Below are 10,454 nucleotides of genomic sequence, written 5' to 3'. Positions count from 1 at the left end.
GGATGTTGTTCTTCGGATAATAGTCAGCATTTCTCTTCCTCCAAACATGACATGTCAAGTTGATGCCTAAGATCTTGATTTTGGTCTCATATGACCACATCACCTTCTCATAAGCCTTCTCTGAATCCTTCAGAAGTTCATTGGCAGACTTCCGATTGCCTGTACATGTGCCTTAAACGCACATCAATTTATATCTTTTTTTTTACGTACATTTATCTTATTGTTACATATTCTGTCTCTCATTGTTAAAATAAACCTTGACAGTATAGACTGTTCAGTTCTTTATAAGTGGGCACACTTACAAAAATTGGCAATGGTTAAAATACTTGTTTCCTTTACTGTAAGTGTTTATGGTGTGTACTTAAGTGGGAGATAAATATTGTTTGGAGTATTGTTTCCTATGCAGCACAATGTATTTATACTAATGCTGCATTATTTCTAGCAGAATGGGGAGGACAAGAAGAACACACCAGTGAAGATTATTTAGGTGGTATGGTGATTGGTTCAAGGATAAAAGATAACACAATGGATTTAAAGAGAAGCGCAAAAGGCAGGAGTTCCATTTCATTGTTTGATTGGATATAATGTTTTGTGATTGTTGCTTGTTGTAATTGTTTTCTAATTGTTTGCTGGCTGATCGGGCAGAAAAGGGTATAACACATCACAGTTCATTTAGACATATTTAGAGGTCAAATAATATTCCAGTCAGGGCAGTTACAGTGTCTCACAAAATGTGAGACAACACTGAAGATATGACTCTCTGATACAATGTAAAGTTGTCAGTGTACAGCTTGTATAACAGTGTAAGTTTGCTGTGCCCCCAAAATAACTCAACACATAGTCGTTAATGTCTAAACCGCTGGCAACAAAAGTGAGCACACCCCTAAGTGAAAATGGCCAAATTGTGCCCAATTAGCCATTTTCCCTCCCCGGTGTCATGTGACTCGTTAGTGTTACAAGGTCTCAGGTGTGAATGGGGAACAGGTGTGTTAAATTTGGTGTTATCGCTCTCACACTCTCTCATACTGGTCACTGGAAGTTCACCATGGCACCTCATGGCAAAGAACTCTCTGAGGATCTGAAAGAAAGAGCTGTTGCTCTACATAAAGATGGTCTAGGCTATAAAAAGGTGGCCAAGACCATACAGCGGTTTAACAGGACAGGTTCCGCTCAGGACAGGTTCCGCTCAGAACAGGCCTCGTATGTTCGGCCAAAGAAGTTGAGTGCACGTGCTCAGCGTCACATCCAGAGGTTGTCTCTTGAAAATAGACGTATGACTGCTGCCAGCATTGCTGCAGAGGTTAAAGGGGTGGGGGGTCAGTCTTTCACTGCTCAGACCATACGCCGCACACTGTACAATTGGTCTGCATTGCTGTCGTCCCAGAAAGAAGCCTCTTCTAAAGATGATGCACAAGTTCTGGGAAACAGTTTGCTGAACACAAGCAGACTAAGGACATGGATTAATGGAACCATGTCCTGTGGTCTGATGAGACCACGATACACTTATTTGGTTCAGATGGTGTCAAGCATGTGTGGCGGGGACCAGGTGAGGAGTACAAAGACAAGTGTGTCTTGCCTACAGTCAGGCATGGTGGTGGGAGTGTCATGGTTTGGGGCTGCATGAGTGCTGCCGGCTGTGGGGGAGTTACAGTTCATTGAGGGAACCATGAATGCCAACATGATCCCGAGAGCAGAGCATGATCCCCTCCCTTCGGAAACTCGGCCGCGAGGCAGTATTCCAACATGATAACGACCCCAAACACACCTCCAAGATGACCACTGCCTTGCTAAAGAAACTGAGGGTAAAGGTCATGGACTGGCCAAGCATGTCTCCAGACCTAAACTCTGTTGAGCATCTGCGGGGAATCCTCCAACGGAAGGTGGAGGAGCGCAAGGTCTCTGACATCCACCAGCTCCGTGATGTCATCATGGAGGAGTGGAAGAGGATTCTAGTGGCAACCTGTGGAGCTCTAGTGAACTCTATGCCAAAGATAGTTAAGGCAGTTCTGGAAAATAATGGTGGCCACACAAAATATTGACACTTTGGGCACAATTTGGCCATTTTCACTTAGGGGTGTACTCCCTTTTGTTGCCAGCGGTTTAGACATTAATGACTGTGTGTTGGGTTATTTTGAGGGCACAGCAAATTTACACTGTTATAAAGGCTGTACACGGACTACTTTACATTGTATCAAAGTGCCATGTCTTCAGTGTTGTCCCATGAAAAGATATAATAAAGTGTTTACAAAAATGTGAGGGGTGTACTCACTTTTGTGAGATACTTTATCTTTAAACATCAGGTATATATATCTTAACCAATGCAATTTAAACAGTACAGCAAAATAAGAAAATAAACCACTTCAGTTGATATATACAGTATAAATACAACTAAAACAAACTCAGAGATCATATACACAATCCAACAGTAAGAGTATGAGTCCACATGAGGCCACCTTTATGATTGCTTAGCTCCGCCCCTCCAGGGTGGCAGGAGGAGGGAGCAGGTAGAGGAAGGTTGGAGTGGGAGAAGGATTTTCTACAACCAGTTCACCTCCATAGTCAACACATGCCATGCTTTTGTTTTAATGACCGTATACTCTGTAAAATAGGTGCTGATTCAAGAGTCTTAATCTTACAATATTTAAACAATGTATTTTCTTTTTTTTTTGCAGGTTAAAAGCAACATTATTGTCTGATTTACAATTCAACTTCAAGTGCAACATTACATCCCCTTCAACGGAGACCAAATTGTCCTCTTTATATTCTGTTTCTGTTATCAGTTTGCTGCTCTGCTCACAACAATGCCTGCAGTGCCAGATTTGGATGAGTTAATTAAAGTATACTTCAGACTAGGCCTGTTCGATTAATCAGTTTTAAATCGTAATTGCGATTATTTAGTCAGGAGGATGTTAAAAACTTGTAAATCGTTAAAAACGATTTTTCACTTTAACTAGGGTAATTATGGTACAGCCCCCGTTCATGTATCTGGGCTGCGCTACGTCTGGAAGAAAAGGGTTAAAAAAAACAAACATATGCTTTAGGACAGTTGTATGATAAAAACATTACAGTAATCAACTTCAAGTGCTCCAAACTTGCCTTACCCATTGGTCATGGGTGTCATGTTCGCCACACACCCGACATAGCTCCGACAAATCATCTGATTACAGATAGCCATGTTATTGGCTGGAATAAATAGCACTTGCATAACAACTGAAAACAAAGTAGAAACCAACCCGTTTCCTTGATGAGTTGTTGCGCTATGTCCGTTCGCAGATGGCTGATCCCCTGCTCATCAGCCACCAGTTTCATCAACAATCGACAAAATAAGTCCATAATTATCAGTTTCCAGAGTGTCTGCTTGTATTTCTTGTGCTTGTGGAAATGTAGGGCTGGACTGAGGTGGGGATGGGGACTGAGGTGAGGATGGGTCAGTAATTGCGGATGGGGAACCAGTTTGCCATTTGTGCCGCAAACGTGGTGTTGGCTCTATGGCCGAGTTGGTCTATATACTTTATGCAAGGTCTTGCCCTTCTTTGACATTATGTCAGCACTTTTCCCATCCATGCTGACGATTATAAATGGCCCGTCTAAACAGCTATATATATATATATATATATATATATATATATATATATATATAGCTATATATACTGTATATCTCCTTTGCCACCTAATTTACTAATTGACTTCATCCAGTGATCAATTTCAATGTAATTGTTACTGTTTTTCCCAATTGTTGGGAACAGCTACAGGTAAATAGTCAATAATAAATATTCACCTGGTTCTTTCAACGTCTGAACAGTAGCTCAGGCCATTAGCGGTAAGGCAGTGGATTAATACCTTTTGAAAGCATGACTGGGTTCGTATCTCACAGCGGCTATTTTCATAGCGTTTGATATATGCTTTGTTCGGTCACTATATGCACTTTTTTATGCAAAAAAACCAAAGCAATATCATTTGAGGTGGCCATGCTGGTGTTTTGTCCATAACACATGGCTTTTGCATTCGTTTTTGAGGCTTGCGTTGGCAGCGTCTGCCTGTGTCATATTGTGAATATCACCAGTTAACATGGGTGGGGCTTATTTCATCCATGTCAAACGGTGATTGTAAACAGCTTACAAGAACTGACAACACTTAGATGGTTCAAGAATGGAATTGTTTGAACCGGTCGGTGGCGTAATGAGTAACATTCATGGTTGATATATATATTACTCAAATGTACGGGTTCGAATCCTGTCACTAGAGTATGAATATTGTTTATTTTCATTTTTATTTTTTGGCCAGCATATTTTCTGTTGTTGTCTGTAGGTGATCTCGACATGTGCATTTTACATGAACTGGTGATGTTAACGTTTTTTTCGCCGAGGTTTTCTACATTGTCTGGTCACACTTCAGACACACAAGTTACGTGAAAATTACGAACCTGGCAACAACAACATCTGGCGGAAAAGGTAAACAAACTCAACCAGTTAAACCGGAATCCAGTTAAACTGGAACACCGGAATGGCAGCAGTGTGTTGCAGCGCGGACCGCACAAGAGAACGCGGATGCAGCTAAAACACCACCACCAACTCTGAAGCAAGTAACTCTGCCGGTTTTGTTTTCACATGTTGTACCATACGACAAGACCGAAAGGAGGTGGAAAAATAATACGGATGCAGTCACGTTTCACATCGCAACAGACATGGCCCCGATATACACAGTCGAAAAGTCTGGCTTCCAACATTTGCTTCATGTGCTGGACAGCTGCTACAAGCTCCCAGGCCGAAAACATTTCGGCGAAGTTGTCTTGCCCCGTCTGTACAACACTACTCGTGCGAAAGTGACGAAAAAGCCATTTCTTTTGTCATTTCACAAAAAAAATCGTAATCGTAATCGGAAATTGGGTTTTTAGAGAAGAAAATCAGGATTTTATTTTTGGGCAAAATCGAACAGCCCTACTTCAGACTTTCCCTAAGTAACAAAGAAATACTTGCTATTTTGGCACATACTAATCATCAGTGGCGGCTCCTGACAAATTTCTCAGGGGGGGCAAAAGTTGTGATGATGGCTAAGATGACCCATTCAATGGGTAAAATAATAATAAATAAAAGTCAGATAGCCAGCTTTACAGTGTCACATCTCATTGTTTAATTTGGTTTTCAACCACTAGATGCAACCCCAGACATAAAATATACAATACATTTGGTTCCACAATAAAACACACATTAACAGATAGTTTGTCATCTAATAGTTTGCCCTTGAAATCACTTTTAGCACAGTCTACAATTTATAGCCATCATGGATGCCATAGCAATAATCAAATCAAATTATACTATAATCAAAACTGTAATTAATCAAAATTTTCCAGAACATATTCCATTTACCACTATACAGTTTACAGGTTTAGTAAAGGTATAGAAAACCAACAGACCCAACAGGCATGACGTGCATGCTGCTGATTCTGTGAAACTGAATCATTTACTGAAAGGGGCGTGTTCAAAAAAATAGCAGTGCCAGGTTCAACTATTGAGGTCATTGATTATGTGAAAAAAAATAGGTGTTAAACAGATGGCCCCTATTCAAGGATCAAGGCAACTGATGCTGCATATGCTGGCTGTGCATTTGTCCTTGAAAAACAGAGTAAAACGGGTTGTTTAAGACACTGTTAAGAAGAAGAGCATTCTTTGATTAAGAAATTAATAAAAGAGGGGAAAACCTATAAAGAAGTGCAGAAAATGATAGGCTGTTCAGCTAAAATGATATCAAATGCTTTAAAATGGCAGCCAAAACCATCACCACCAGGTGAGGAAGAAAAAGAAAAACAACTATTCGAAGGGATCGGAGAATAACCAAAATGGCAAAGGATCAGCCAATGATCAGCTCCAGGAGGATCAGAGAAGATCTAAGATTGCCTGTGAGTACTGTAACAATCAGACAACGTCTATGTGAAGCCAAGCTACCACCAAGAAGCCCCCGCAAAGTCCCATTGTTAAAAAAAATACATGTAATGAAGCGGTCACCTTTTTAAACACACTGCTATTATTATGAACATAACTGTATTTGGCTGGCAATATGCAATCAATACAACTATTTACAATTCAACATTTGGAGAGTACAACATAACACAACTCACCATTTAAGAACACACTCACTCATCACTTGTATTGAAATTTAGCTCGCCTCTCTTTCAAGCAAGCAAAGCGATCAATCACCCTCTCGTTGAAATCAGGCATGTTCCTGACCAGCTCTCTTTCCATGGAAAGCATGCCCAATGCATTCAGACGTTCCTGTCCCATTGTATTTCTCAGGAATGTCTTGATCCTCTTTAAGGTGGAGAAACACCTCTCAGCTTCAGCTGTTGTCATCGGAGTGGTTATGAGGATGTTCAACAGCGCCACAGTCTCAGAGAAGGTTTCCTGGAGGTTGTAGCTCTGTAGAACCTGGTACAGAGCCAGTGCACCGCAGCAGCCCCTGAAGTCTGGACTTTCGTAGATGAGAGAAAGCTCAGTCCTGAGCCTCTCCTTGTGTAGCATGGGGTATGCCCTCACGGTGGTATTCAGAGCCTCTTCAGGGAATGTTGTCCGATGCCGGTCAAACAGCTCTGCCTCTAGCAGCACGGCACTCACAAGGTGGCTGGTGAAGGAGAACCTGGCTTTGGCATGGCCAAGGATTGTGTCACAGATCTGTTAAAATTATAAAAAAATGTATAGTCAGTAACACACAATTGTTAAAAAAAAAGAAAAAAAAATCTAGTGATGGCATGAATGTGGCCATGATCTACTGCAGGGGTCCCCAAACTTTTTGCAAAGAGGGCCAGATTTGGTGAAGTAAAAATGTGTGGGGGCTGAGTCGGCCGACCTTTCAGCCTGACATCCTTTGAACCATTAACATTAAATGCAAATTAACTATTTAATACCTTTTTTTTTTTTTTTACCAAAATCACTCTTTTCATATTTGAAGACCACATAAAATGACACAAATGTCTGGAAAAAAAGGAAGCTTAAACATATCTAGGTTCATTTGAAACATTATTATATTTTATATTATATTTTAAAAAAAAATCAAAAATTGCACTTGAATAAAAATCAAACCAAAAACAAGAATAGACCCTGTCTCTGTTAAGAAAAGATGCACTCAAATATATAACCATACAATCAAGTCTCAACAAAACTGCACTTGAATAGATATTGACCGTGTCATCACAGTAGATGAGGTGAGTAGTGACTGAGGCTGTGTATGTCGCTCTAAGACGGGTGTGGTGGGGGTGTCAGCGGCGTGGAGCGGGTCTCATAGCGGGCACAGCTCCGTGACACCGCCGGTGGGGGCTGTAGGGACGGGGGCGAGGGGCTCACGGCAGCACCGCTGCTCGGTGGAAACAGCAGTGATGACGTGCTTTCACGTCCGAGTCTCCAAACCAGAAGTGTTTGTAACAGCACCGGAAAAGTCGCTAGATCTGACGTTACCTTGCGTTGCTCCTCACAGACTCACATGCAGCACTGTGTGTGTGGTAGCGGCCCCGCCTCCCCCCCCACACAGACAGAGATCCTGGATGAATGACAAGAGGCTTCACTCCCTTCATTTCATTCCGCTACGGAACAAACGCGCCCAGGTGCTGAGACCGAGTCACAGAGTGAAGCCTCTTGTCATTCAGCCTGTTTGGAGGCCAGAGACGAGGAAAGCAAAGAGGCATGCACATGGCGATATATCGAGGCTGGAAAAAAAAAAGTACGTGCTGGCGGGCCGCATATTATTGATTATTTGATGACAGAGGCTGCGGGCCGGTTGGAATTTGAACGCGGGCCGGGCCGTAGTTTGGGGACCACTGATCTACTGTATCTACTGTCTCACAGTTCCAAAGTATTTGTTATTCATGCAGACTTATTACTGTATCCTTGTGTGCATATAATGGACAAGTAATGGGTGAGTAATTACTGAATCCAACTGTAAAAACAGAGGTTGTGACTTTATCACTTGGTTCCAACACTTGAGTATGCCTACATCATTGGTCAGTAATGAATGCAGATACCTCTTTTGACAGCCTCTGCTTCTCTTGTTCTCCCAAGGCTCTCCTTGATCTTGTGGTACCTGGGGCTTCTTGCTGCTGCTGTTGAGAGGAGCTTTGGTCCCTGGGAGACAGATCAAAAGTGTTAGAATATGAATGAGACAGTATGTCAGTGTCATTATCAATAATTACTATCTTTAAAAAAAAAAAAAAAACTGTTTGTGTTGCACAACTTTTTGGAAATGGCTGAAAAAAATATCACTATTTCTGGATGTGCTAAATTTACTTATGCACACAAATGCAGATGACTAAATTGGCTCATTACTTTTGAGTTCCTATACATTATTGCCATCACAGCATGCTGACATTTAGTAATGAACATGTGCATAATTATTATTATAATTACTCTATTGTATTATCTTACCTGATGGCCTGAATACTGCTGGTGAAGTTCTGCAGGGCACGTTTGATGAACACCATGTCAATGTCCCTCTTCTGCAGCTGTTGGTACATCATGTCAACATGAGGCATGATTTGATGAAACTGCTGCAGGAAAAAAACAAAATCTTCATCCTGCAGCATCCTCAGGAAGCCAGACGCCTCCCTCACGGTGGTGCTGTCAAAGGTGCTGTCTGACCTGATGGTCTCAAAACACTCTATGAGGTCGCCCAGGTTCTCATAGACAGTGCTCACGATCCTGCTGTTGAAGTTCCATCTTGTGGATGATGCTCTAGGCAGCCTTCGTGCAACAATCTGGTCGAGAAGGGCTGTGCGTTTGGGTGACCGGGTAAAAAAACTGGAAATCCCACCAAGGTCAGAGAAAAAAACTCTCACTGCTGAGATGTGTGAAGTGGCCTGCTGCATGATCAAATTCAGCTGGTGTGCGTAGCAATGCAAATAATGGGCATTTTTGTACTCTTCTCGTACCTTTTGCTGCACACCAGCTCTCTCTCCTCTCATCACACTGGCACCGTCGTAGGCTTGCGCAATGAGTTTACACTTATCATCATCAGTGAAAACGCTATTCAGTCTCTCCAAAATTGCATCGGCAATGGAGCTGGCCGTTGCTGACAAGATGGGGACAAATTCAAAGAACCGTTCTTGCACAGCGTGTTTTCCATCTACATATCTCAGCACCAGCACCAACTGAGTCTGTGTAGAGACGTCTGTGGTCTCATCTGCTTGGATTGCCACGAATCTTGCTGCTCTCACCTCCTCCACGATACGCTCTCTGATGACAGATGCCATGCAATCCAGCAGCTCATTCTGCACCGTCTTTGATGTGCCCTTAAAGACTGTGGCCGTTCTTAAGTGCTCCTCAAACACCTCGTCCAGCGACGCCACTAAATCAACCAGTCCACGAAAAATCCCCGCGTTGCTGGACCCCTCACTCTCATCCTTGCCTCTCAGAGCTAACTCAAACACGCCACAGAATTTCACACAGTCGATAAGGCGGCCTAGGATGTGCCGGTTCTTGCTCACCTCATCGTTGTGACGGCGCACGGCTATCCTGTAGCTCTCATCCAGCTGTGTGGCAATGTTCACTCTCCCAAATGCCGACAGTTTTAGGCAGCTGTCCATATGCATCTTCGATGCTTCGTGTTTCTTCACCTTTTCTGAGAGGTGGTGCATATCAGTGACACCCGTCTTTGTCCAGGCGGTGTCAGTGTTGGCATCCGGGTGGATTAGCACACAGGGGTAGCAAAACAGAGCGTTAGCCACTTCACAACCTGCTAGCCATGTTTTCCGCTCGTACCAGCTCCGGGAAAATCCGCGGCTGTATGTTTTCCCCGCTTTTGTTGACACCTGCTTGATGTTTAAATTTGGTCTGGGTGGTCCCAATTCTTTAACAGCCAATTTATCCGCATTGCTTCGACGACTGAACGGTAATTCCCTCAGGGAAACGATGGAATTGCAGTTGCCAGCCATGATGATTCGGCGCCGCCGAATCATCATGGCGCCGCCGAATCATCCGCCGATCGACCGCCGATCGACCGCCGATTCGGCGGTCTCCGCCAGACGCGCGCGCTGTACGTCCGAGCACGCATCAGTGCGTAACTGCGTATGACGAAATCACGTTAGGGCAAGCCCCCCCGGAGCCCATAGAAATGCATTGTATCGTTCGATTTTTGAAAAAACGAGTCTCAACATGTAAGTCTATGAGAGCGCCTGGGGCGATTTTCAATCTGACTGATATCGCCCCAAGGGGGCGGGGCTACTGGTTGGACAGTGACATCCAGGCTGCTGATTGTCGCAGCGATATTCAGGCTGCTGTTTGGACTATACTATTAAGACTTAGACCGGCAAAATAAACTCTTTTCTCTTTTTTTTTTTTTTTTTTTTCGTTTGGCTTAAGGAGGGCGGTGCACTATCGCCCCCTATGGGCCAGCCGCCCCTGCTAATCATATTGTAATTAGTGTCTGAACTTTAAAAAGAATCTGTAAAAGACTTAACCTGTTCAGGAGGAAGA

General features: G+C 43.1%; 1 protein-coding gene across 1 annotated transcript; it reads right to left on the bottom strand.

Moving 5' to 3' along the window:
- Nucleotides 1-5,022: 5,022 nt before the first annotated feature.
- LOC134868077 (zinc finger MYM-type protein 1-like) lies at nucleotides 5,023-9,926 on the bottom strand. The gene is made up of 3 exons (XM_063888954.1): nucleotides 8,409-9,926; nucleotides 8,009-8,108; nucleotides 5,023-6,665 (listed from the first exon to the last, which is right to left on the bottom strand). The coding sequence occupies exons 1-3, from the start codon at nucleotides 9,911-9,913 to the stop codon at nucleotides 6,138-6,140; spliced, it is 2,133 nt and encodes a 710-aa protein (XP_063745024.1). The 5' UTR covers nucleotides 9,914-9,926; the 3' UTR covers nucleotides 5,023-6,137.
- Nucleotides 9,927-10,454: the final 528 nt, after the last annotated feature.

Source organism: Eleginops maclovinus, chromosome 8, assembly GCF_036324505.1.
Source record: "Eleginops maclovinus isolate JMC-PN-2008 ecotype Puerto Natales chromosome 8, JC_Emac_rtc_rv5, whole genome shotgun sequence".
Taxonomy (NCBI): domain Eukaryota; kingdom Metazoa; phylum Chordata; class Actinopteri; order Perciformes; family Eleginopidae; genus Eleginops; species Eleginops maclovinus.
The sequence above is the reverse complement of the archived record's forward strand: the minus strand, read 5'-3'. Positions and strand labels throughout refer to the sequence as shown.